This window comes from Tenebrio molitor, chromosome 3 (assembly GCF_963966145.1).
Source record: "Tenebrio molitor chromosome 3, icTenMoli1.1, whole genome shotgun sequence".
Classification (NCBI taxonomy): domain Eukaryota; kingdom Metazoa; phylum Arthropoda; class Insecta; order Coleoptera; family Tenebrionidae; genus Tenebrio; species Tenebrio molitor.
In genome coordinates, this window is record NC_091048.1 from 26,268,383 (window position 1) to 26,296,273 (window position 27,891).

The following is a 27,891-nucleotide window of genomic DNA, read 5'->3' on the forward strand; positions in this document are numbered from 1 at the left end:
AAAAAACCACCGGGATTTGAATGATCCCCGATCCGCCGCCTCATGGTGCACCGCTGCCATTAAGCGAATGTTTGCTCAATGTCCTCCGCAGTAATTGATCGTGTCACGAACCGGCGTGTATCTATTTGTCCAAATAAAACTCATCAATCATCTTCGAGTATCATCAACTCCACGCGATCAAGTGGACAGCAGCGAAAGCGCCAAATGGTCGCGGGGGCGGCGACTGCTCATAACTCGACGGAACTTTTTTCAATTATCCGATCGCATTACCCGTCTAGTGGAATTTTTCGACTAGCGAAAGGTTTCGGGAATCCCCATTCGATGCGTAAGGCGAGGTCTGCAAGCCGAACGGCATTCGGCTTAGCCCACGCGAACCTCTCTAAGACCGTCGACGTCTTCCAGAGGCTTCGTAACTTTCGTTCCATCCGGATATTTATAAAGAGATTTACGAGTTACACCCGCACCAAACCCGAAGTCGCACAAAAGCAGATTATTTGCCATGTTGTTGTTTGCAACTGCCAGAAGATGGACGCAAAACATCTAGTAATGTACTGTTTCGTAAATATTATACGTTCGTGTATCATATCCCACTCTTTTTGCTCCCCCCTCCATATTTAAAAATAAAATTATTAAACACCGAATGGAGTAGTCGAGTTGCTTTTCCATTTGAAAGCAAAATATGCACTTTAATTATGTTATTATATTACTAAAAGGAGTTACGGATGTACGGTTTGGGGGAGCTTGTTTGGGGAGTAGGTACGGAGTTGTTACAAATTGTTATAAATGTTGTTTGCTTCTTAGTTGGCTGTGTAATTTGCCGCCTACAATACGTGGTGTAACTGTACTATACCTAATGGTAAATCGACGTGATTACTTGGTTGCCTAAAACAAGGAGTTTTAAGACAAGGTATTTTAAAATAAATCATACTTGAAACCAAGTCTATACGTATATCATAAATCACAGCCAACTACTGTGTAAGAAACATTGATAATAATAGCTCTTTATGTAACACTCATTTGTGATTGTTAAATTACTTTTATACAGCACAGCAGCTTTAATTACATTTAATTTTTGTGGTAGCGAACATAAGCGGCCCAAGAACTGCACCTTGTGACGCACCGGATCCCATTTTACCGAAAGATAAGAGAAATCCGTGTATAGTGCTTTTATCTTTGTAAGGAATTTTGAGTTAAGCCCTAAATAAACCGAACAAAGACCCTACTTAAAGAAATTTATTGTGATATTGTGCCTGTCAATCACTAGAGGGTCTCCGAAAAATATTTTAATACTCCAGGTAATTTTTTTGTCCGAGACCGCTTAGTGATGGACAGGCACAATAGCACGATAAATTCTTTAAGTAAGGTCTTTGTTCGGTTTATGTATGGCTTAAGTCAAAATTCCTTACGAAGATAAGTACATACAGGGTGGACCTCCACCCTGTATAAAGTAATAATAAACTGACGAGCGATGCAAAAATAAAACTTCTCGAAAAAGGAATCGAAGAGCTTAATGTTTTTGTGTGATGTGTTTTTATACTTTGTTATGGCTTATTGAACAAGATAGGGCTCTATCATGTTTTTCGACAGTGTAAAATAAAATTTGAATATTTGTGCGACCAGTGAGTGATAAATCCATTATCCTTGTAAAACAGCAGATGTCGAAATTTTCGTGCCGATCCATCATTTTTACGAGGATCTGGACGAAGGACACCGCATTAGGAATTCTTTTTTGCGACAGACGGCATCAAATCTAGGCGGTATTGCGTTCGGCGGCCATTTTTCTTTCCTTTATTGCGGCCGCATACATGGAAGGTACGGCGTAAAATCATATCTCGATTGAAAAAATCCATTCCGTTTGAGGAGCTTATCGGGAATCTTATCGGGATCAGCGATTCGTGCGACCGAAACTCGTGCCGTACATAAAATCCGACCACCGAAGAATAAAATTAAGATGCGCCGCAAAGACAAAGAAGTGGCAAAGTGGAGCAACAAATTGCCAATAGTCGAGCAACTTTGGAAAAAAAATGGGAGGTCGTTAGACCGTATGGAAACAACCGGAAAATTCCTCGCACCTGCGAAGACAAACATTTCGTCCGGACGTTCCCAGGGAAATTTAATTGGAGACCTCGAGCGATGAGAAAATTAATTTCATAAATACATCTGCACTCTTTAAAAAATTTACATAATTATAAATGTAACGAAACCGTCTCGCTGCCCTGCAGCTAATTTCGGCTGTAAATTCGGCAGGATTTAGGACGGAACTGTCGGTGCTAAAGTTACACGGAGCAATCTTGATTCCTAGTTTATGAGGAGTGTTCGAATAAAGTCTGAAGATATCATTGTCGCAATTACAACGTCGCGTTTATTTTCCTGCAAAATCGCCACCGCCGAAATTTATTCGTGACAGTTTCAAAAAAGAGGCGAACACTTTCCGGAGATCTGGCGATAAACGTCCAACATAAACAAACAGTCAATAAAGAAGCGTAACAAGCTCCCCATCCTTTGATTCCGTTTTTTCAATATTGATCCAACATTAAATTGTGCATTTAATTTAATTTTTCGCTGCGCGATCGCGATATCGAGACAAAGTGGAGCTTCCGAACAATTCCTTGATGACGGCGGTCATCTCGGCGGCGAACTTCTACGAACATAATTAAAAATCGCTCCTGCAGCGTTATTGGTAGCCGGTTTATCAATGACGCAGCCGAATCAATCACGAGGCAAATAACATAATACGTGATTAAACAAAAATCCGTTGGGCTTTATCTGTCCAAGGTTATCACAATTAAAATCGGTCTCACCGGGACTGTCAATCAATATATTCGGGATTTGGACGGCGAAACGCGCCGTCTAATCCCGCAACTTCGCAACTCCACCAACTCCGCATCTGTCACATGTTTCGCGTCTAATGAAGAACGACTTGTTTTCACGACCCCGCAGATATTATTTACCATTTTTCGTAACGAAATGGATACTACTTATAAAGCGGGTAAACATCTATATCTTCTCCGGAAACGGGAACACGCCCTAATAGTCGTATTATTCCGGGGGTCTGCAGGACGCTGATAAAACACCCCTTTAAGAAAAAGGACGCCGATAGGGCCACTTTAATTAAGCGATTTAATTAGTGTCGCCCCTCACCCAAATATCGGATTCGGGTCATGTCGCCCCCCGACCCTGCCAGTCGATTAAATTTGAAAATTGTGCATCCAGATAAAAGGTCACTGCAAGCCGACGAGCTTTGTGTCTCGTTTAATTAAATCTGAGTGAAGAACGTTGGGATTATGCAAAAACGCGAGATTTTAGCCCGTAGGCGGTATGGCCCCCAATGAAACTGAGCGTTTTACGAGGGGGATTAATTACGAAAGAAAACTCCCCGTGGAGGGTGAAATCGACGCGTAGACAACACACAATACACGTGTTTTGCTGGTTGCCTGCATCCGGACAAATGTCAATGAAACAAGTGCAAATGTCAAATATTTATTGTAACATTTTACAACTAATTAAGTAAATATTGTATTTATAAATATTAAATAAATAAATAGCGATACAGTTTACGATAATACGATACAAGGGAGACGTGTATTAATAATGTTATTAGCACTATTCAGTCTTTTGGGCCCCTCTAGTGTATACAATTGACAACGTGTTGGGTGTCTGCTTTACGTAAATCCAGTTGATTTTTGTAACTGGAGCAGACAGGTCACGTTTATTTTGAAGTGGTAAATCCGCTATAGATCAGTGGAAGTTTCCAGGTCAAAAATGAACGTCTTTGGTGAGCACGGGCTCGAGGACTAGCAAAACCGAACGATTTATCCACAAGAAGAGGTAGGTGCGCGATTAGGGCCAAAGCGAGAGAAATTAGGACTAACAATACTGGTCACTGCGAGCCCACTTGAGTCTTTGTTTGGGCAAGATCCTGTGGGTGGAGGGAAAGTCAACCGAACAAAATAAATGAACCGCGATTCCCACACGTCCGCCAATCCTTCCACCGGACGTTTTGTTTGGTTGACGGAAAATTTCCTCCTGAGGCTTGACGTTTTGTTTTTTCACAAGTACGAGTACTTCTTCTTGTGGGCCCAGAAGTGCTTGTCGTCGTCGAAACCCGAGGCGCCGAATCCCGAGGGTTCGTGCTCGTGTTCGTGGCTGTGCGTGTAGTGGTCCTCATCGACGTGGTAGGGCACCACGTGGAACTGTTGTTGTTTGCAGTGGGCCTTGATCGCCGCCAGGGCGCCAGGCAGGAAGATGGCCGCCGCCAGGAGCATCTTCTTGATAATGATGACGCCAACGAGGACCATATGGACCATGATCTTCAGCTTGAAGACTTTGAACAGGATGAGGAGCGGCAGAAAGATGCTCTTCTTCTCCTTCTTCTTTCTGGCGGATACTGCAAATGACGAAATTGTCAGTTGGTGACTGAGAATTCGGCGCTTAAATTAATTGAGGAATCTGAGCTTCCGTTATTTTTTTTCCGTCGGGGTCAAATTGGGCCGGTAAATGTGGGTTAATGATAATGGTGAATGGTTTTCAGTGCGTCTGAAGGATTCGTGTTGGTGCAAGCTGCCGATAGAATCTCGGTACAGTTCCGGGCTAGATCTGAACCAAATGTTTGTTGTCCATCACCATCATAATGAATAAATTAAATTTAATGAAACACCTGGACCTCGCCTCTTAGAATAAAATTATGAGCGTCTTGGCCCTCGCCGCAAACGAAACTAATTAATCGCATACCTAGCCCACAACATCTCTTTGGAATTTTTTCGGTGAAGCCTTTCCACAAATATTCTGGAGGCGCGATCAGGCGTTTAAACAAATCGATCGAATTTTAATTAAGGGCATGACGCACTCTTCGACTTGCCACGACGAACCTGTAAATTTTTTTACGCAGAGAAATTCGATAATGTGGTTAGCGCGCTTACCTCCAGTAATGGGAGTAACGTATAATTCCGGGCCATAAATAATCAGAAGTGGGATGGCAGCTAGACCAAGTCACGATTTTTTTGTAGGATGCACAAAATCTGACCCACATCGATGCAAGAATGTGTCGCACCTCATCAATTTATTGCCAACCCTTCCGATAAGAAATGCGTAAATCATGGAGGAACGGATTTTACGGTAAAATTAATTTCGAGAGGAATCCGCACCGCAGATTGTGCGAACTGGAATTTTTCAGGTAACTGGCGCGGCAAAGACATTGATGACGCAAAGAAGACGTTCACTGCGTCAACCGGATCGCGTTTTGTAAGAGCCGAGTTTTTTTTATCTGGGGGATTATGTTTTCGTGTTTTTGTACTGGAAAGATGTGTGACAAGTAGGTCTGTCGCAGATGCTCTATCGAATGTTTTGAGTTTTCGCAGTGATTCAAATCAAGAAAGCAGAGATATGTGGAAAAAGTGACCTGACAAGGATTGATTAAAGCGGATTTAATAACTGCCAAGTAAAAAATTCCGAAAAAATTGTTTAATTTATTTTTAATGATACGCTTTATCGGGCTGGGCTTTTATCATTTTTGTTGGACAAGCACAAGTTATCATGTAGGTATTATGTTTCTCTCTAGCTGCACGATATTATAGTTTTTGCTCTGTTTTTTGTTCTAGTTGATGTTAATTGAAATTATTTTATGGAATGCAGTGCAATTTATTAATCTAGAGACACAAATTTATTTAACGATCATTTTGATTATTCTAGAATCTAACCAGAAGGTAAAATGACAAAAAGGACTTATTATTTTATATCAATTAGTCGTCTAAGAAAGAAATTATAAAAGGTGTAGATGTACAAACACATCAAAATATAATGAGGAATAGAAGTATTTTGTTGATGAAGAAGCAACATTTTTTTCTTGGCTTTTCAGCTCAATCAAAAGAGTACTTACAGTTATCTTACTTTAGTACATATTAAAACATTTATTTTGGACCGACCCGACCGTACAAACCTGTTATATTAAAAAACATTTCTCTGACGGGACAACTGTTTGTAGGCCATTAATGTAACCTTTAATACAAGGTTATTCACGTAAGATGACGAGTCTGACCAGGTAAAAATGCAACCCAAAATACATTTTACAAAGCATACATTGTGTTTTGGTATTTAAAAATTAAATTTTTCGTTCATAATTAGTATTTGACCGACATGATCCTACTTAGCCATTACTTTTGTGATTTTAATTGCTTATTATTGTTATTAAGTCATACTATGTTGAAAGTGGTATTTTTCTGTCAGAACTTGACATTCATTAGGCTGACGTAAAAAGTTATCCATGTTTTATGTGGATTATGATAATGTAATAGGTATCGAGATAGCTTTATAAATCGTATTTTGGGTTGCATTTTTACCTCGTCATCCTAGTCATCCTAGTCCTGTATAACGCAAAAATAATGGCCACCGGTTCATCTTGCACTATCCAACAATGGTATGCTTACGTCTTTTGTTCTTTTTTTAGAAATCACAAAATTGTAATATCAATAACTGTCATTTCGCTGTCGCATGACAGGGATCCATAAATACGCAACCAAATTTTCTCCCGGGGTCATATTAAAAATAAAATGTATACAAAGATTTGACCTCTGAAGGTTTAGAAATTTTCAAATATGCATACAGGATGTCCCAGAACTGCCTCCCCAGAGAAAAATGGGAGTATTTGGGTAAACGTGATTATCTGAATTTTAAAGAAAAATAGACTTATCTCAGGCGATAATGGAGAAAAGACATTCTAAACTTGGCCAATCAGAGTTGAGCACCATCAAGGTAGCTTGACCGCAATTTTGGGTTGCCGGGATTTCGAATTTCGAATTTTGTTGCGATATCAATAATTATTTTTGCTGTCAGCAACCTATCCGATTTTTTAGTAACACCTGAGTTCCTGGGATTGGTGAAATTGAAAACCTTAAAACCTTACATCTCGGGTATGTGACCTACAGGAAAATTTATTTTAGTCATCTTGGATTCTCTTTTCCTGTCGACACATGTCTGTTTTCTATGGGGAGGCAGTTCAGGGAGAGACTGTATACAGGGTGTATCTGAAATACGTGTGTTAATTTTAACACGTAGCAGAGCTTGTTAAATGAAACGTTTTTTTCTATTTTTTACGAAAAAGCGTTACAAATGGATTTAAAATTGTGAATAAACAAGGCATCAAAATATATACCCGCCCATGGGTAAGGCGAAAATTTTCTGTTGTGATAGAAACGGAGCCTTGTCAAAAAACCTACATTGCTATAAAATAATAGAGACTAATTAATCCCACAAAACGGCTCGCTTGGTAAAAATTAGGAGACAAACAATCTTGGAAAACTTTTGCGAATTTCGCACAATGTTATAGAGAAAAGTTTCATAAACTGGCGAGTTCTTCCACTGGTTAAAATTAACACACGCATTAAAGATACACCCTGTATAATATAATGGTGAATAGTTTAGTCTACTTTTTGGAACGTACGAAACTCTTTTCCAAATTTTTCTTACTGTTCTTTCCAAGAATGTAACCATAAAAAACAGTTATCAAAGGGTGGCTGTTACAAAAACAAAAGGTGATTATTGTCGGCCCTAATCGCAATGTCTTGTTTATCTTTGTATTTTTCTAAGAAGATTTCATAAAGAAATCTAAGCATTTATTATCTTTTAGACCAAAAAATATACAAGTAAGTACCTACATTTTCTTTTTTTTTTTTCTATAATTTTTCCTCACATTTTTTTTCATCTTTCTTTTAATTAAATTTAGGTATATTAGGTGTCTCCAGCGACGAAACTTTAATTGAAATAAAATATTGAACCGAATACCTTGTACAGTTTTTATCGGAGGTACTAGTGAAAAAAATATAATTTTTGTGGAAGCCAAAATTACCCAGGTATTTTTGTATTTATTTATACGAAATTTTACTTTTCTATTGTAACAATGGAAAAGTATGCAGCGAAAAACGTGGAACCTATGAAAGTTGGCGTTGAAGAGTCGATTGTGAACGCACCACTCGTCAATCTGCAGTGTATAAAAACACAAACAACGCAAAAAGTGAGGTTAAATTTAAACAGCTGATCCGTGATCTGTAATCTGTGGTGCATTCACAATCGACTCTTCAAGCCCTACTTTAATTTAAATGAAGACCCGATATCATTTTGTGCATAATGAAGAAAATTTTTTAAATTTTATGTTGCTCTACCAATAAAATATGTCCATTCAACAAAGTCAACCAATTTTTGAGAAATTAAAACAGCATTGTTATTGACTTATTAATTATTACAGGATTACTGAAATTATTTTTAAATATTTATCGGCGATTTTATTATTTTTTTCCTAATTTTTATTCTATTCTTTCAAAATTTCTTTTTTTATTTTACATTTACAAAGTTTATCGTAATGTACTCGTAACAAAATATCGCCGTTTTTTTTTTATTTGCGAAGCTACGAGAAATTGTATTTAATAATGTGTGACATTTCTTAAAAGGTGGAAGTTACAGAAAAATTACCAATTTTTCGAAGAGCATAAAGATTTTCTGCTAACCCTCTGTACACGTAACACTTTCTATTCAACATTTGCAGCTTAATAAATTAAACCCACTTAAATTTCTCTCACGATTTTTCAACTCATTTTCTTAATTATATCCAGTTTATAATTCTACAGGGTCATTATAAATGATTGTACCATCGTAGGTGACTGTGCGCTATGTTTTAGCTGCGCCGCTACGCCCACTAGTTGTTACAAACATTTATAATGACCCGTATTTTAGAAACTGCTATTAAACTGTGGAATTTCATTTTGTTTGACAATGTAGTACCTCAAAAGGGGTGAACTACCGATTAAATAAATAGATAAATGAAACTGAGACAGCAAGTTGTTTTATGTTCCTAATAATTTATTAAATTATAATGATAAATATGTTTACCCTTTTCTTTTTCCTGATTGTTTCTTTCCTCTCGAAATTTGCTTATTTATAAATATTATTTTCTAACTCAATTTGTATTCAGAATATTCACATTTTTTTTTCAATTATATCTATTTTTTTATTTATTTATACAAAGTGTATAAAACAACGTATAATTATCAAGAGTCATGTGGAATTGTGCGGCTCTATAATTTTATTGTTCCGAATTATGTCGAGCCCTTGAAGCCGTCAAATCAGATGTCAACAATCAAATGTCAAATTATTAAATCTTAGCATCAGTTGTGAGTTTGACCTCTTAGTTGTTTTGCTTGTTGTTTTCTTCTATTTTAATTACTTTTCATCTTACAACAGATGTATTTATTAAAAACCTATCATTAATGGACTTACTGGACTTACATAACCTCTGTTTTTCTACACAATATGCTACAGAACGGTAAAAATCTAATTTTAATTTGATTTTACATACATTTTTTTGGATGATTAGTTTCAAATAATTATATTACCAACAAAAATAAATTGTCTCCGGTTCAGTAGTTATCAAAGAATAGTATATTACACTATAAGTGATGAAAGTGCCTGATTTTTCAACGGAGCAATACATGATATACTCTCGAGCGCCAGCGAGTGAGGATAGTATTGTCAGTTGAAAAATCGCACTTTGATCACGAATTGTGTATACTATTTTTTCCAACATCGCTTATGAAAACGAGTCTCAATTTTAAATTTCTTTATAATTATTTTACTCCTCTATTTTTTGAATCTTGCGGATCTAGAGTTTCAATTAGTGCAAAAAACAGTGTTTTAAATTTTTATATTAATAAGTAGGTAGCAGATTGTTAATATAGTAGATTGTTAAATAAATTTTCGTCACTAGTTAGTTTACTTTCTCCATTTTCCTCACTAGTGATGCAAACGCCTATTTTCCTCACTAAATTGAGTGATGAAAGTATCATAATCGATGTTGGAAAAAATATTTTGGGTTCTATAATTTATAATAATGATTCCGTTTATTTCTTCATTTTTTTCTTCCTCTAAGTAATCAGTTTTCTTCTTTCTACTTTGTTAATGGAATTATTAGGTCTTAAACCATAAAGTAACAACAATTTAAACGATAATTTGAAATGTTGGTCATAAAATATGTAATTACTAATTAGTAAATAGTTAAAACATTTACAAAGTAACAAGCTCGATATAGTACGTACGAGTAGATCTATAAATCAATCCCATTTAATTCCCCCTTTCTATCACTACTTTGTAGCAACAACTTTTTTTAAGTATCACAAAGTAGTAGTTTCCTAGGCACTGAAACTAATTAGTAATTTAATTACTGACTTCGATCGCAGTTTTTCCCGCAATACCTTTGTTCTAGCTAATTAAATCACACTCGAAACTTGTGCTTCCCATAATAATTGAAATTTTAAATTAATCAAAATTTTACAATTCATTCTACTCTGGCCCGACATAGATTTTAATTAGATAATTATGAGGACTCCGGTTCCGACACACAAGACCGGAAAATTTCCGGGTTAAAAGCGAACCCGCTAGTCCCCAATTAGAGAAAAAATCCGGGCATCTTTTTTGCCCCATAATTTTCCTCGTGCTGTTAGTTTTCAATTCGGCTCATTCCGACAGCTCAATTTTTTCCACAAGTTTCAAAAATTCCTCCGAAATGCACTGTCGACTGGAATGATTGGGATAAAATATCAGTCCTCAGCCTTGACGTTTTTCTGTTACTGTTCACAACAAATCCGATAATTAACGTCATATCGGGAGACAGATCACAAAGCAGCCTCATGAATATTCCGAAAGCGGAAAATTACATACGCACTCGAAATTACGACCATTTTGGCAACAAACAGTTCTTGTGGGGACTATTATTTGTTTATTGGTGCTTATGTAGGGCGATGAACAAATCCGCCTAATCCACGAAATAACAGGAACGCGCCAATCGAATTGTCTTCGAACGGTATTCGCGATAGGCGATACGAAGACCTCCTTTCCCAGAGCGGTAACTCACCAGCGGTGGTCTCCTCGACGATGCGCGCCCCAGCGGGTAGCTCCACCGCCACCCCCTGCTCCTTCACGAACTTGGCCAGGCGCCGCTTCAGGAACTTGAAGATCTTCACCACTTCCGAGTCGGTGGAGCCGTGGCGGCGCGAAGTCCGCCGGCTCACGCTACCGTTGCCACCGGGAATATTGACGAACCTCACTGAACTGTCACTGGTCAAACTGACGTCCCCCAGGTGGTAATCGTCGAGGTACTTAAACAGCTTGTACTTGGCACAGGTGTTGGTCTGGTTGGTGGCTAGACAGCGACCTTGCACTTCGTCGACGTAGTCGTCGGAGCTGACGGCCCCGACGGCCAAGACCAACAACACCAGCGAGCGCATCGTGCCTAAATGGAGTATCGACGCCGAGGCGGACGCTACTTATATGAAGAATAATTGGAACGAAGAGTTTAGGAGGGATTCGCGCGGCACGCCTTCCGCTGGCGGATCCAGGTGAGGATGGTGACCAAAATGCAACATGTCGATGCTGGAGCAACATTGAATCGAAGGGGTGCTGGTCGAAGGGCCAGGTTGGACCACAGGTGTGGGATTCAATGGACGCAAGAAAGTGTTAGTGCGTATTTTGTGCGTGTTGCTTAATTGGATAACATTTTCGTTCGGATGTTTTTTACATCGTAAAATTCATAACCTAAGGTAACCTGAAGCGAATTATGACTGGAGGTTCGTTCTGTCAGACTATAATTATAGACTGCTCAGGTGTCGGTGTCTGTGATAAGTCACTTAAATAATTCGAGAGCTTTTAGCAAACACGTAATTTGGGGCGATAGCAAACACCTCTTCCGCACATTATCTCCTGGCCTACCTACTTCCTCTGCTATATTACTGAAAACGTATTGTCATTTACTCCATCCGCGATTTTATTTTGACTAAATATTTTTCTTTGACCTCTATCTAATCTTCAGCGATTCATTTTGCCAATATACTTCTTCAGGCGGCTTTTTTGTTTAAAGTTTCTTCTATCTTAATTAATTCATTCAACTTACTTCATTTCCTCTAGATAGTAACGGAAACGTAGACATATGAGACAATATGAGTTGTATGATATTAAACAACTTTTAAAACAAACAAAAAACTGATAACATTTTTTTTCCTTTCTATGTTTAATTTTTTATACAGTGCGTTCGTAAAGTTCGGAATAAATTCGATAAAACTGTAAGTATTAATTTCTGAGAAAAATCCTTGAAGAGATCAACTTTGTTTTTAGAAAGTACATATTCATTCATACAATACTTTACTTGTACTAACAGCTTTTCATCTCCTAGTTATAACGTCATCAATTTTTTTTTTTTTTTTTAATGACAACCCCCACTTTTTTCTTCTTTTTCTGATAGGCCTTCCCACTACCTAAATGATGAATGAAAAAATTCATACCTTACATAATAATTTTTTTGAGAAAATGACAAATTTTACTTCAAAAATTTAATTTAATTTTTATTGTAAAAATTTTAATTGGCCTTAAAAAAACAAACAAACATCTATGGTTACCAATAACATTCAACGCAATGTTGAAACTATCTCCCGCCAACCATTTAGTACTTACCGACACTTTGTACACTGCGCTCAATAATGTCAGGGCTTATTTGTTCCATTTCAGCGCGAATTCTCTGTTCTAAATTGTTTGTTCCATTAAAATAAACCTTCGATTTTAACTAAACCCACAGAAAAAAAAAATTACCTTAAAAATTAAATTAAATTTTTGAATTATGTATCAATTAATTGTCATTTTCTCAAAAAAATTGTTATGTAAGGTACCAATTTTTTTTGCTCATGATTTCGGTAGTACGAAGGTCTATCAGAAAAAGAAGAAAAAAGTGGGGAATTGTGATTTAAAAAAATTATTGATGCCGTCATACTTAAGAGATGAAAAGTTGTTAACATAAGTAAAGTACTGAAGAATATGCGTTTTTTAAAAACAAAGTTGACCTCTTCAAGGATTTTTCTCAGAAATTAATACTTACAGTTTTATCGAATTTATTCCGAACTTTACAAACGCACTGTATAAATCCCTATCTGCTTCTTTAATTATATCTCATGGCAGCTTCATCTTCAATACATGCCAAAGTAGTAAACGATTTTTTTAGGCACCTTAGTGAAAACGGAAATTTTACGTAGTCACAAGCGGACGAAAAGTAACTCTTTTTCGGACGTATTTGTATTGCAAATTTTAGTTTTGTTGGCAAACTGATAACAAATACTATTAAAAACTATAAAAATATATATATACTATAAAAATTTTGGACTTAGAGAACACATTGGTGGTTGAAATTCAAAAAGGTATATTATTATACTCATGTCATATCGTGAGGAAATTCCTTAACATTGACACAGAACATAAAACACAAAAAAGTCAAAATGTGGAGGCGAGACGCCGGTAATTATGTTGATAAGCACTGCACTATTACTTGATAGTATTATCCGTAATAGTGTATGTACTCCGGCAAAATTGCCGTGCCGCCGGGTGGAGGTGGGATACGAAAAAAAAAATTGTTAATTGTTGTAATTGTTAATATGTATTAATAAATTTATCTATTTGAAAAAGGTAGATACAAAATAAATTTGTAATTTTTCCAATGCCAAAAAAGTGCCTTTTGTCCTCGCTTGTTTTCAAGCCTTAGCTGCGCCTCGGTCAGAAAACCCAGACTCGGACGAAAAAGATGCACTTTTTGACCTTATACACAAATAACTATTTTAAGAGTTCTTTCTCCCGCTTATTGCTTTTTTACAATATTTTTTGTGTTAAATTATTTTAATAAAGCGTCAATTTATTTTTCTTTGTTCTTTGAGTGATTCTTTAATTTTTTAATCCCATCTACTTTCCTTAGTAATTTTTCTACTTTTATTTCAATTGTTTAAATGTTAATAATTTTTGTTTCATCTCCGATTTCACTAACATACATTTTTACATTGAAAATGTTTTGCCTCCTTATGGAACTCTGTTTATCCTGTGTCCTGTGTTTTATTAGTTATCTTTCGTTTAAAATTTCCTATTTGCTTATGTTTTCTAATCAAATACGCAAAATTAATTGTTTCTGAACACATACCAAACAAGTGTTATTTTTCCCCTTATTGAATTCAGTAGGTTTTGTTTATTTTCGTATTTATTTATTTATTTGTATTTTCAGAATTTGTCTATGTCGAAAAATAATTAATAAAAAGGAGACGACATCGAGACCGAATTTATTTCTCGTTACGGAATTTCTATCGAATAATGATATTTCTTTGAAAACACTTTTCTTGTAATACGATGTTTTATTTTCTACACACCAGCTTTGTACACATCTAGGTCGGAATTTATTCTCGTACGACATAATTATTAATAATCAATATAAACGCGTAATACGTAATTAAATATTAAGTGGATTGTAAAAGTATATTGATCAATTTTTGCGTCGATTCTTGCTTTCTTTAATTTTAATTACAAATTAGTCATTCTCGCGTTTTTTAAAAAAATTTTTCTTCATTTTAAATTTGGTTTCCAATGTTTTTGTTTTGTAGAACTCAACACAAGAATAATATGCCCTGTTTGGAAAAAGTAATATTTTTTACAATTTTTTTTTAAGTTAAACAATTAAGTTCGAACAGATCAAATTAAATATGATTCTGTATTTTCCTTATTATTGAAAATAAATTTTGCTTTTTTTGCCACTGTTTTCATTTAATTAGACTTTGTCTGCTTTGTTTTATTTTTCTAAAAATTATTTTAATAACTAGGTCATAAAACATAACACTGGTTTATTTAACGAGTTCGTGTGTAAATTGGGCCTTTTTTGGCACTCGTGGGCCTTTAAAACGCTCGTTTCACTCGCGTTTTAAACTGACCCACTCATGCTACAAAGAGCCCAATTTACACACAAACTCGTTAAATAATATGTACATTATTATTTAACTTCAATAATTTCTTCCATTTAATATGTTCAGGTCAAACACTCTTTTTATTTCCCTACTCTGTCTTTGACGCTTAGGAAAGCCTAACATTTTTTAAAATTAATTCATAGTCATATTGAAGTCATCATTATAATGTTAATGATACACTAAGAAAAACAATTTTTTATGTATGTTATTGAATTATGTTGTGTTCGTTTCCCAACAGCTTTTTTCTATTGTTTTTTTCCATTAATTTTCTTAATCTAAATTTTATAACATCTTCAGCTAAGTAGTCCTCCGCACTTACACCCATTGATACATTTTAATGACCATTTTTATCGAAAACAACCCGGAACACTGAAACACCTACACATTCATCTTCTTTGCCAATCCGGACAAAATCCGGAATTGATACAGTTTCTTGACAATTTTTTGAATCAACAAAACCCAGTTCGATCCCAACAAAAACACGCATGACCCCATACCTTAGCAATTCGCCGTACATATTTGAATTCCCATACCATTAAAAACTAAACGATTTCCGATAAAACTCCGGCGTTTTGTTGCTTTTACTTAAAATGTGCCGTCTGTTTTTCTAGTCTGACCTCATTCACCATTTTTTAAATCATCAGTCGAGAAACGAAAAATAAGAATGATTCATTAATCATTAGCCTAGACTGCGACAATTTTACCAAATAATCTAAAAGTAGTACACTGGAGTAATCTACAGCCGAGAGACATGTAGGAGTTGTCCGTTTTTCGTTTCGTTTATTAATAATGATTTCTTTCAGATCTCCCACGATGTAGGATAGCGGAGCAATCTGATCCTGAACGTGACGACCAACTGATAAACAGGAAAACTTTTTTGTCTGGACGCAAAGCTATAATTTGATTTGCGGTCTGCTCCAGCGGCAAAATAATTTCTTTATTATAAACAATTAGAAGAGGAATAATCCATCAAGCGATAAGCGAAGCTGTCGCAAGAAGTGGGACAATTTTCACTGAAACCCTTCGACGACGATAATAATGATAATGTCAGTGGCCCGGAGTCTGTCAAGCCCACGGCGTCTCTAATTACCATTTTAACTATCCCAAATCGGTTAATGCTGTTTTATCGATATGATCGAACCCGGAGCTACTTTTTTTCTACTTGCAAGACATCAGTTTTGCATTACAAGATTGATAGCGCGAGAACCGTTCCACAAACTTGTCCATAACTTTTCTCGAAGAGACCTTCAATTACGAACGTATCAAGTGGAGAAAAATTCGTTTCTGATCATGCGATTCCAGACAATGTCAATTTTTCTAGTGGAGTGTTGTAATTATATACGTGAGACCTCCGTGTTGCAAGAACTCCGAAGGGGAGATTAAGTTACGTGGAGAATTGGGGCGACTCGAGGAAATTGTTGTCAGATGATAGCGTAAATGAAGTTTAGTAGGGCAATTATGCCGGTGCCATTGGTTCACAGCCGGTACAGTACAGGTGGAGTTCCTCTTGACAAATTAATCGAGCTGTACGTGAGGCGACAAAGGCACGTCTGAGCTTGACCAGAACTGTCACAACTGTCAAAAGTGACGGTTCAGTCGTTCGTTCAAATTCAGATTTCGATGCAATTTTGTTGCGTCAGGTTCAGGTGTTTGTAACACTTTTTTTATTTCACTCGTGAAACTGTAAATATTGTACCATGTAGTGACCCGTGTTCATTTTTAATTTGTACCACTTTCGGGAAAACACGAATTATCAATTCGTCAGGACAAGCAGAACGAAGAGAAGTGAACTATTCCAATTCTATTGAATGCATTTTTTAGTCTTTTCCCACAATTTGTGTCTCATTATTCAATTTTTTTGGGAACAAACGATGTTATTTTTGGAACATACAACACATTAACATATCACTAATCCGGAAACTTGTTTGAATCTTGTCTATTCTTTTATTTCCATATTTATCCATTTTCAATGCCTCATTAAATGTCACACGTTATAATTATTGTTTTTGACTGTGTTTTTGCATTTCGCCACTTCTCGATCTAAAAACACACAAAAAAGGGGAGAAATCGATCGATTATCGTGTGCAGATGCTTAACCGATGTACAACGTGTATGATAATTGTCCTTTCTAGCGTTTCGCATGTTAAAAATATTGTTTCATTTCCCCATTTCAAATTTCCCGCCGTCGGTGCCGGCCGGTGTCACTGTCTCCATGTTGGCCAACCTGTTGAAGTGACAGCTAAGATGGAGGTGTGTTGATATTATAATTTGATCTCGTATTTTGCATTTTCTTTTCCTTACAACACTAATTAAATTAAGTCACGATGAGTAATCACCATAACAATGGCTCAAGAGCTGGGGAAACGGAACAAATGGCGCCGTCTCAGTGTCTGAAGGTTTTTATACAAAGGGATTATAGTGAAGGGACTGTAGTGAAATTTCAGACTAGATTTCCACAAGAATTAGACGGCAGAGTGAGTATCTAGGTGCGCGACTGTCTGTCGACTTTTTAAACTTCCGTTGCAGCTCGAAAGACAAGCTTTTGAAACAACTATCAATAGACTGAATGGGTATTTCGCGGAGGCAGAAAACGCCACTTGCTCCACGTACTGCGAGGGCTGTCTAGCCTGTCTCACTGCCTATTTAATTTATATTTGTAAGGAAACCCATTATGAAAAGGTGAGTCATCGTGGACCCTTCCTGCCAACATTATTGATTGTCATACCTCACCTGGATCCCCTCCAGTCCTTCAAAATGCAAAGTTTGTTTTAATTAGATAACAGTGATTATTTGATAACATTTTTCTTTTTACAACAAAACGTCACCGTTGTGCAAATTTTTAATCAGTTGGGATTTTTAAGCGGTTGGGTTGGCTGCTTAATAGTTTTGTTTACTGATAATCAGGTTGGCATGCGTCACAAATGTCAAACTTTGAATTATTCAAATTTGTGCTCGGTGCGATTTTTATTCAAATTACGTTCATTTGGCAACCAATTCAGGTAAGAAATTTAAATAAATGTTCCAAAATAAAAAAAATTTAATTAACAACGATCACAACTCATTTTAATCGGGACTGGTAACGAATATACAATACCCTCGTTTGTGGTTATATTTTGTGGAACAAATTCTACTTTTCCCGTCTTGAAACACACATTTAGAACTGATCTTAATTGTTTACATTATTTGATTAACGGTTGTGAGGATTAAAAAATAAAAAAAGATTTTCATACCCACAGGTTTCTATTTCACCAGTTAATTTGTGCTTCTAGCGTTAAAAGTAAAAGCGTCATTAATTGCACTCGTTTTGCCACCCAGTATCGAGAAAAAGTCGTGTTAATAAAAAAATAATCCGTGCACATTTACATCTTCTTGCACTGGAAAAAAATAATTACATTTCCTGTTTAGCTTTAGCTTCAGTCAACCAAAAAAGCAGTAATATGTGTTTACAAATAGGTACGAACACATAAGAAACCTGAAATTACAGAGAATATGTAATTATAGTTAGATGACATGAGCAAAATGGCAACTTTTCCAGAGAAACTAGTGGAAAAAGCATTGACAAAACATTTTGTTTTCATTTAATTGTGCGTTTTCTATTTCACATCCATCGGTCGCTCCTTCTGCCACACACCGTCGCATCCTTTCACCGCCACTTCATCCTGTGCAGCACGTCGAGCTAACTGACGCATTCTGTTGCAGTGTCTCAAAAAAGTGTCAAAGTTTGTAGCCGAACAAAACCAGACTGTATACGAACCACGTGGTCTAAAACTGACAGACCCCAGCATGCGAGGACTGAGAGTGATAGAAATAAGTTGTCTAGATAGGCCCCCAAACGCATGACTTACATTGTCCCACTCCACGCAGGAGTTTTTTATGTAAGATGAAAAAATCCAAGTCAACAATCCTATATCTAATGTTAGACTGCTGAATTTTTAGTTGGACAAGGTGATAATTGTTTCGCGAGTTTTACAAAGCAATATCAAACGGTTCGATTGGATCGTCTTCCAGTTCGTTTTTTTTTGGGTGGAAATTTTGTCGCACTTTCCTTTGTCGAGTTAGCCGCGTCCAACTCAAAAAATCAAAACGCAATTTCCCCATGTACCGTCGAGGATGTTGTAAAAAAGGGAAAAATAAATGTATTCATGTTTTCCAAATTACTTATTAATAATCATTTTTCTATATACATTTTATTTGTTCTTAGATACAAATATAATTACAAAATGTCTTTTTGAATTCAAGCATCACCACTCTTGTTCTTCTCTCGTAGAAAATCCATCCCTGATGACGTAAATTATGAGCATTTAATTTTTTTCCTCTAGATACCAATGACAATGTGTAGGAAATAATTTTAATGACTTTTTATGAACGGGGTTATGTCACAATATGCAACACAATTTGTGTTTATTACGTTTCAATTTGTGTCCCAAAGGTGGCAACTGCTGACACGCTGGAGTGGTGTGGAGAGTTTGAACTGTTAATTTTATATCTTTGGTCTCTTCGGTATCGGAAACACACTCATTCAGTTTTTCGTGCATTCAATATTGTGCACAAGCGAGTCACGAGTAATCATTTGGGTGGTGCTATTATTTTTATTATTACTATTGTGTTACTTTGTATAAGTAAGTCTGGATGTATTGTGTTAAGTGGTTACTAATATTATGTTTATAATTATTTTTATACTTGTAAAAATGGTTTTTATTATGTGTATGTTATTATTTATTACTTAACAGTTTTTTTGGAAATTCTAATAAATATTTTGTCTATTATTAAGCCTAACGTTCTATATCCCCTTGTGCGATCCGAGAACGTCACGGTCCACATTAATCGCAATAACTTTCGGCGGAGTTTACTTGGAAAGATTAACCATCGGTCAAATTTATTTTTGCTCTACTGTTGAATGTAGAAATGCGAATGAAAAGAAGGGACGTTTGAAAACTTCTTCAGTACCGGAGGGAGAGAGAAAGGTTCTGCGCCGCGTTTTCTGTAAATTTCTCGGTCAGTGGCGGGTGCAAATTCATAGAATAATAATTGTTCAAAATTATACAGGGTGTATTTGAAATACGTGTGTTAATTTTAACCAGAGAAAGAACTCGCTATACTAAGGACAACGTAACATTTTATCTGCCCCGCCCATTTCATTTTCTTAGTTACCAATCAAATAGGTTGTTAAGACGATCTGATTTACACAGTAAAAATTTCTGACATTCGAATTGTCTTAATGACATTTTATTTTTTAGAACCTAAAACAATAATTGTGGACTTGACAGCAAAATTCTAACCTTAACTTTTTTACGTGGCAAATGTGATGAAAAGTTGTACAGATTGAATCTGGCTTTGATGATGATTGGTCAATTTTAGTGGGCGGAGCAGATAAAAAGTTATAACGGCAATACTATAATTCATTAAACTTTTCTCTATAACATTTTTGCGAAAAAGCATTACAAATTGATTTAAAATTTGGAACGAATTAGTCATTAAAGTGTATACCCGCCTGTGGGTAAGAGCGAAAATTTTCTGTTGTGATAGAAACGGAGCCTTCTCAAAGAGTTACATTGTTATAGAAGTAATTAAAATTAAAATTTTCATGGTTACAAAAAAATTGAGCCTAGTTAATCAGACAAAACGACTCGTTTGGTAAAAATTGGGGGGCAAAATATTTTACAATACTTTTGGGAATTTCGCAAAATGTTATAGAGAAAAGTTTCATAAATTGGCGAGTTCTTTCGCTGGTTGTGAATTTGAAATTAACACACGTATTTCAGATACTTACACCCTGTATAAAATGATTATTATTAGCGTCGAGGATGTTGTAAAAAAGGGAAAAAATAAATGTATTCATGTTTTCCAAATTACTTATTAATAATCATTTTTCTATATACATTTTATTTGCTGTTAGATACAAATATAATTACAAAATGTCTTTTTGAATTCAAGCATCACCACTCTAGTTCTTCTCTCGTAGAAAATCCATCCCTGATGACGTAAATTATGAGCATTTCATTTTTTTTTTCTCTAGATACCAATGACAATGTGTAAGAAATAATTTTAATGACTTTTTATGAACGGGGTATGTCACAATATGCAACACAGCTTGTGTTTATTACGTTTCAATTTGTGTCCCAAAGGCGGCAACTGCTGACACGCTGGAGTGGTGTGGAGAGTTTGAACTGTTAATTCTATATCTTTGGTCTCTTCGGTATCTGAAACACACACATTCAGTTTTTCGTGCATTCAGTATTGTGCACAAGCGAGTCACGAGTAATCATTTGGGTGGTGCTATTATTTTTATTATTACTATTATGTTACTTTGTCTAAGTAAGTCTGGATGTACTGTGTTAAGTCGTATTTTTAATCTTGTAAAAAATGATTTTTATTATGTGAATGTTATTATTTGTTACTTAACAGTTTTTTTCTATTTTACGTCTATATGAAAACCATTACGACACGCGTGTCGAAACAGACTAGTGTAATTTACTTTTTCCGACGACCACTATGAAAAATGCGTAAATTCGCACAAATAACTATTATTGAAAGTTGGCTATTGCATGCAAATAGCGAACCCGTGTGCAATGAAACTGGTTAGCCAATCAGATACCTTCTAGCCTGTGCGCAATGAAATCATTGCACACAGTTGTACAGCGTGATCAACAATGACTGAGTCTGTTGGCAATGAAACAATTGAAAATACTGGTGATTTTTGTCTAGTAATTGGCACTGACCACGCACTGACCGAATTTTTTAACTTGAGATGACATTAAAAACATTCTTGGTTACGCAGGTTATGTTTATACTATTACAAAAATTAACCTTCTTTGGTAAATTTTAAATTTGCAAAATTCCATTGTTACCAACAGACTCAGTCATTCTTGATCACTCCGTAGTAACCATGGCCACCAATGTATGTTTTGTCCGCAGCTCTGTCGAATAATATTTGAAGTTTGAAGGAATACCGAATATTAGCGTTTTTTTTTTGTGGTCGTCGGAAAAATATCGTGTATACCACGTGTTGAAAATTCGATTTCATTTTTAACTGTTGATATACTATTTCAAGGTTGGCAACGCGAAAATGAAATGTAAGATATTTCCGTGGAAAACACAATTGTTGTAAACAATAATCATTACGTTAGACGTGTCTTGGCCAGTTAGACTAATCCCTGGTAAATTGCTGTCCACAACATTTTGATGAAAATTGCTTTCACCGCGAACTATTGTGCTTTTATTCGTGTCGTCGAATGAATGAATGTTTGAATGTTCCAAACAATATGACATTAATTTGTTGCCAACCACAACAAAATTCCCCAAATTTGAAAAATGTTCATTTGCACTTAAAAATGGCTTAAAAGTTGCAAAGTAGAAAAAATAATGTGTGATATCTCGTTTACAAAGCATTATGTAGTACGCACGGGTTTATGGCACTCCTCGCAAGCTAGTCGTGCCCTAAACCCGTGCATACTACAAACTGCTGCTTATGAGACTCGTATATTAATATACTATTTTGGAAATTCTAATAAACATTTTGTCATTTTGTGCCATTTGACAACGTTACGATCCACATCAGTCGCAATTTTAATCTAACTCGCAATTGTTCATTTTTTTATATCAAAATTAATGTAAACGTAAAAATCAAACAATCGAGTTAGGAGTTCTAAGGTTAATGAATGACTTAATGTTTATTTTTTGACTACTTGTTTGTGATTTATTAGCATAGTGCTACGTTCAAGGTAGACACACAAATTAGACGCTACTACAATATTTATTTTGATACATTCGTCCTGTCAACATCGTTGAATGTAATAACACCAACGATAAATACTCGCAGCTGCTGCATAACTAACTGGAAGATTATTAAAATTTTCGTGCAGGCTGTATCGCTTAAATTATTGGATATGATAAGACATGCATTACTCACGATGCATTTTAAATAGGTATTTATCTACAATTAAATTTGCGACTCGGTGGGACTCCTATAGTATTTTTAAAATGCCGGGTAGCATTTCTCGGAATTGAAAAAATATTAAGTATACCGTGTAAAATATTTTTTTGGATTATTGCTTTGTTTTGAAAGTGGTTTGCAGTGTTTTTGATGGAAGTGGTTGACAGCGTTTTTGAAGAAAGTGTTGTGGGAATTGTAAATGGGGGCCCTGATCGCGGTGCGCCTTCGGGGGCAGGAGACCTACCTGCGAACGCCTCGACGGGCTTGTCAATCGTGTCGTGATCGATCCATGTAAGGCCCATTTCGACTTTCTCGGCTAAATCCTGCCAGTTCTTTCGGTTTTCCAAAGTCCCTTGATACAAGGGTTTAACCCATGGAAACGTCTCGGATAAAACTCTGTATAACGGTAAACAAATGACATCGATAAATCCGACTTGCATCTGAGGCAATTCGTCTTTCCTTTCGCGATCCATCATCGCCTGAAACGGAAGAAATTTGCAAAAAGCTCGTGAGCGGAGCGTCGTCGGGGCGTACGATCGGCTGTTCCTTGAGCTGCATCTTCTCCATGTCGCCCTGGTCGAAGAACTCGTCGGCGACGAGCTTGGCCACGCGGTGCTGCACGTCCCAGGGTTTGGCGATGGCGCTGACGTCGCACGCCGTCATCATCATCCCCGACAGCACTGGAAAAGGCAGAGTGAGAGGGGGTCGCGCGAATGCTGCAGGATTAGCATTCCGATTGTTATTAGGCGAGCGTTTAATTATCCGCAGCAAGGATACCTCGCAGTGCTCGCGTTTTATGCGCCGCCGTTAAGACAGTCCCTTAATTAAGCGAAGCACTTAAAACTACTAATTACGGGGTCGGCGGAGTGTGACGAGCGACGATTGACTTACATTCCTTTTTATCGTCGCTCTGCCAATCGAATTCGCCGTTGTCGATCAGCTCCAGGAATTTGTTTCGCTTCTTGAAGTACATCGCTAAGTCAGTCGATAAAATAGCCGTCTCCACCAGCTTCATCACTCGGCGGTAATCGTCGGTGGATAAGGCCTGAAATTGCGACACGTGAGCACATGGACAAGACTCGGGGATCGAAAGTGCGTTGTCGACGCGACGAATGTGGCACGTCAGCAGGGACTCGTTGGAAGGGCTTCGCTACCTGGAAAAAATTCCCTGCGACGAGAACGAATCGATGGGAAAGACAAAAAATTAAATTTGCTTCGATAACTTTCAGTTGCCGAGGACGAGAACAGCTGCGATATTTTATTTTAGTTTTCTGCATTGGGTTGTGAAAGAAAAAACCTACAAAAATTGTAAATGATTGTGCTTCTATTTGTTTAAAAATAAATTGACGGTTGGGTGATACCGAAAAGTTGATGTTTTTCTTATTTAAAAAAATTGGTTTTCACCGGTTCTCAATGTTCGTACCTTTGAAATTATCTGTAGCATTAAGAAATGTTATGTAAATGAAGAAGGGCTAAGAATATACTTACTGAAGTTGCGAGTTTCGTGAATTTCTTTTCGGAAAACCGCTAGGATTTGGAAAAAAATATTTTCAAAGAAAAGTAGAAAAAAAAATTTATTGTGAATTATACAGGGTGTATTAAAAATGGCGCAAAATATTTACATCACATGATTGTACAGTTGGCTTCAAAAAAAAAACGGGAAATGAAATTTGGCCTAATGTGAACTGAAAATTTAATTTGTCAATTTGTGTCTGTTTGACAGTAGTATTTCTGACACTTAAGTGCAGTTTTTTAACCTAAATTCTAAAAGGCCGTTTCAAACTATAAAAATTTAATAAAATCTGACAGAACTTTTTCTGACAGTTCCCGTTTTTTTTTTTGAAGCCAGCCGTATGTTGAAATACAAGCAAAAAAACTCTAGTAGATACCAATTTACTGTTAACTCTTTGCTGATGGAGTTATCAACAGTCAAACTTTTGTTTCGACTGTAATGGAGAAATACATTTAATTAGTATCAATAACACATAATTCAACAAGTAAAATAAATATTCCAGGACTAATTTTACCATTTTGATTATTGGTTTATTTGTAATTTATTTTCAGAAATGCTGTTCATACATTTTGAAGCAATTTCAACATTGCAACTAAGCTAGAGTGATCTTTCGAACTTGAGTTAAGCCAGAAAGTAACAAGGATTGTCATTAATGTCATTTTTGATAATAATAATAATTTAAAAACTATTCTATTCTATTAAATTCAAAAATGAGAATTTTTTGTTTGGTATTCAACGTAGATAAAAATCATGTGCTCTTTTTAATACACCCTGTATATTGAAAATTGATCTGAAATGTTTGATACATTTTGAGTCGTTCTCTACCGCTAATAATTATGTAGTTGGTAATTTTCTTTTTACGATGTTGCTGAATCCACAATGCCGTCAGAGTTTTGAGAATTATCCAAGGGGATATTTTGGTCTAGAACAGGATATCTTATCCTTTTTGGGCATTTTTTTAACCATAAAACTTTGTACTGTCTGGCTTTTGTTATAACATTTTGATATAATATTCATACAAGTTTTTTCGGCTGTAATTACACAAGAGCTTTTTTTTTATCCAGTCCGTTTTCAACGAGAGCTTGTTGGCTAGGATTTGACGAGAAAAGCTCCAGCGTTTAATTTTTTTTTGCACGAGCGGGCGTGAAATTGAATTTTAAGACGCCGTTAGCGGGCGTAAAATAGCACTTTTCAGCCCTAGGGCCATATGCCTTTTTATAAATTTTCGTTGACATTAAAGGCAATAAGTTCAAGGCTGCTGAATTTGCAGATTTTGCCACATCGGATGGTGTACAGCAGCTATCATTTTCTTCGCCTTGTAACATAATTAAGCTGCGTTATTTACGCAAATAAACTGAAACTTTCACGTTTTAATTCTGGTTTTCATTTAAATTTATAAATAACAGAACCATTGTTTTATTACTATGGATATACAGGACCTTCCAAGACGGAGCCCGGGTGCTATTGTATCGTCCCAAATGCATTTCCTTTTTTCATTTAGGAATGTATTAGCAGTGTCTCGTGCAAAAAAATTTGTATGTATGACAGGCGTAAAGGGCATTTTTTGGCCCTTATCGTGTTATAGCCCTTGGCTTCGCCTCGGGCTCTAATCTCACTCCGCGGGCCAAAAACGCCTACTTTACGCCCTTAATACATAAATAACTATTTTTCGTAAACCGTTTGAATAAGGATTTTTCTGAAACCGCTGTAAGTTCGATTTTTTTTCAAATTTCTAGACCCCTTTATTGATTTTAGATTTTTTTTTTTTTGTAAAAACATGGATATCCCAAGATGACAATTAAGTAGAGCAGGCTTAACATTGCGACTTTTGTAAATTGCTTCGATGGTCATCAATCTAAATTCTGCTGCAAGGTCATATATGATGTTACAATCCACGATCTAAATTGCTCTCGTGGTTCTAGATTGTCAACAGTCGTTAAAATTGAAATTATCGAGCTTTTCTTGGACCTATAAATCCTTATTGATTTGAAATGTTTACTGTGTTTACGTTTTTTCCACCTATTATACTGTTTAATGCTGTGGAAATTGTTTCTCACAAAACTTTTTCAAACTAAAAATGTTCGTGCCGTTTCAAGAATTGAGCGAAAGATAATAACTCCACTTGTTCGGAATTGTAAACAGGCAAAAGGCAATAATCAACAATACAAATTTTCTTTCCTTCCAACGTAGTAGGATGTAAAATGTTACTTCTGGATCAGGACATTTGGCGTCTTAAAAAAACAGGGTAGAATCCTACAAATTTAGCTGTTATCCCAAAAGTAAACAACCGAAAAAGATCTAAAAAACTTACAAAATGCCTTGTTTTTAAATACCCCAAAATGGATTTTTATTTCTGGACCAGGATATTTGGCGTCTTAAAAAACAAAGCAGAATCCTAAAAATTTAGCTGTTTTCCCGAAAGTAAACAATCAAAGATGGCTTAAAATCTTTCAAAAAGCACTAATTTTTATGCACTCGAAAAGTACCCAAATTTCTGTAGACCACCAAAAATTGGGCACACGAAAAAACCGATGAAAATCATCCAAAATCAAGCTTAACTGTCCTAAAAGCACCCAAAAAATATTACAAATTCGTTTGTTTTTATACACCTCAAATGTATTTTTATTTCTGGACCAGACCGATTAGCGCATCCAAAAATCATTGAAAAAGAGCCAAAAATATTATTCAAACCTCTCGGTTTTCCACACCCCGAAATTGATTTTTTTATTTCTGGGCTATTATTAAAATTATTGAAAAAGAGGTCAAAGTTCCTCATTTTTAGATACCTCAAAATGGCTTTTCATAGATGGACAAGGATAATGATTGGTAAAATAAAAAATATGTTAGAAGATACAATATCTACTATTGCTTTTCAAGGCAAAATATTAGTTCTAGACCAGTACAATTAGGCACTTTAAAAACCTAGTAAAACAACCCAAAAAGGCAATGAAACGACCCAAAAAAAATTCCAAAACCATATTAAAATAGTTATTTGTATCACAAGGCTAGAAAATGTTATTTTGCAAGTGCAAGCACGGTTTGTGGAGCAGAGGCGCCAGCCGAGGCGGCACTAGTGCGAGCACTTGCAAAACATTTTCTACCCGTGTAATACACAACATTTTTTTCGGCCGACAATTTATTTAAAGCAAAATATAAAAATTTTTGTTAAAAAATTACCGAATGGGGAATTTATTTTTCTTTCATTGACAACATAAAGGATCCAAGAAGCAACAGTCACGACCAAAGTCAATCAATTCCCCAAATATTCAAAACTGTCGTCGTCCTCTTTGTTATTACTAAGACGTCGCTTGGTACCCCCTCGGCCTCTACTGCTATACACAATGTATAGCTTGCGATAAAGGATACAAATTTTACACTTAAAAAATTGTACAAAAATTCCACATGACATTGACATTTTGTGCTGCCAACCTAAAATCTTTCATTAAAAATTCCTGTTTCGATTTTCTTACCTCGGCAGGGAAACGCTAGTTTCCAGACGATTTAGACATCAGTGTTTCTAGACGAAGGCCGAAAAACCCTAATTTCTTTGAAACCCCAAAATTCATTAGATACTGCACCAAATCAATTGAGTGTAATGAATAAGAATCGAACTTCCAAACCAATATTTCCCGAGTTAATAAAAAAAA

The 27,891-nt window shown here is 36.0% G+C and overlaps 3 protein-coding genes and 1 long non-coding RNA gene across 4 annotated transcripts in view; 2 read left to right on the forward strand and 2 right to left on the reverse strand.

Moving 5' to 3' along the window:
- Window positions 1-3,473: 3,473 nt before the first annotated feature.
- Window positions 3,474-11,277, reverse strand: Osi1 (Osiris 1). Its single transcript, XM_069041480.1, has 2 exons — window positions 10,895-11,277; window positions 3,474-4,387 (listed from the first exon to the last, which is right to left on the reverse strand). The coding sequence occupies exons 1-2, from the start codon at window positions 11,265-11,267 to the stop codon at window positions 4,050-4,052; spliced, it is 711 nt and encodes a 236-aa protein (XP_068897581.1). The 5' UTR covers window positions 11,268-11,277; the 3' UTR covers window positions 3,474-4,049.
- On the forward strand, window positions 4,385-7,025 carry LOC138125918 (uncharacterized). The gene is made up of 3 exons (XR_011157555.1): window positions 4,385-5,115; window positions 5,174-5,534; window positions 5,598-7,025. It is a non-coding gene; the product is annotated as an uncharacterized lncRNA (long non-coding RNA).
- A 5,729-nt stretch (window positions 11,278-17,006) lies between the features above and the next one.
- Window positions 17,007-19,564, forward strand: LOC138125916 (golgin subfamily A member 7). Its single transcript, XM_069041484.1, has 3 exons — window positions 17,007-17,272; window positions 17,325-17,477; window positions 18,498-19,564. The coding sequence occupies exons 1-3, from the start codon at window positions 17,123-17,125 to the stop codon at window positions 18,636-18,638; spliced, it is 444 nt and encodes a 147-aa protein (XP_068897585.1). The 5' UTR covers window positions 17,007-17,122; the 3' UTR covers window positions 18,639-19,564.
- A 1,068-nt stretch (window positions 19,565-20,632) lies between these two features.
- Window positions 20,633-27,891, reverse strand: part of Pde6 (phosphodiesterase 6) — a 35,080-nt gene continuing 27,821 nt past the window's right edge. Inside the window, exons 7-10 of the mRNA XM_069041458.1 lie at window positions 23,623-23,776; window positions 23,266-23,411; window positions 22,976-23,210; window positions 20,633-20,998 (exon numbers count right to left, since the gene is read on the reverse strand). Coding sequence (XP_068897559.1) covers window positions 20,871-20,998; window positions 22,976-23,210; window positions 23,266-23,411; window positions 23,623-23,776 — 663 coding nt within the window. The 3' untranslated portion in view covers window positions 20,633-20,870. The remainder of the gene's footprint in view (window positions 20,999-22,975; window positions 23,211-23,265; window positions 23,412-23,622; window positions 23,777-27,891) is intronic.

Bases quoted from the DNA above. Each gene is read 5' to 3' on its own strand.
- Osi1 (XM_069041480.1), bottom strand. From the start codon at position 11,267: ATGCGCTCGCTGGTGTTGTTGGTCTTGGCCGTCGGGGCCGTCAGCTCC. The intron at 4,388-10,894 runs GTGAGTTACCGC...CGTCATTTGCAG, and splicing joins CGTCGAGGAGACCACCGCTG to TATCCGCCAGAAAGAAGAAG.
- LOC138125916 (XM_069041484.1), top strand. From the start codon at position 17,123: ATGAGTAATCACCATAACAATGGCTCAAGAGCTGGGGAAACGGAACAA. The intron at 17,273-17,324 runs GTGAGTATCTAG...CTTCCGTTGCAG, and splicing joins CACAAGAATTAGACGGCAGA to CTCGAAAGACAAGCTTTTGA. The intron at 17,478-18,497 runs GTGAGTCATCGT...ATTCTGTTGCAG, and splicing joins AGGAAACCCATTATGAAAAG to TGTCTCAAAAAAGTGTCAAA.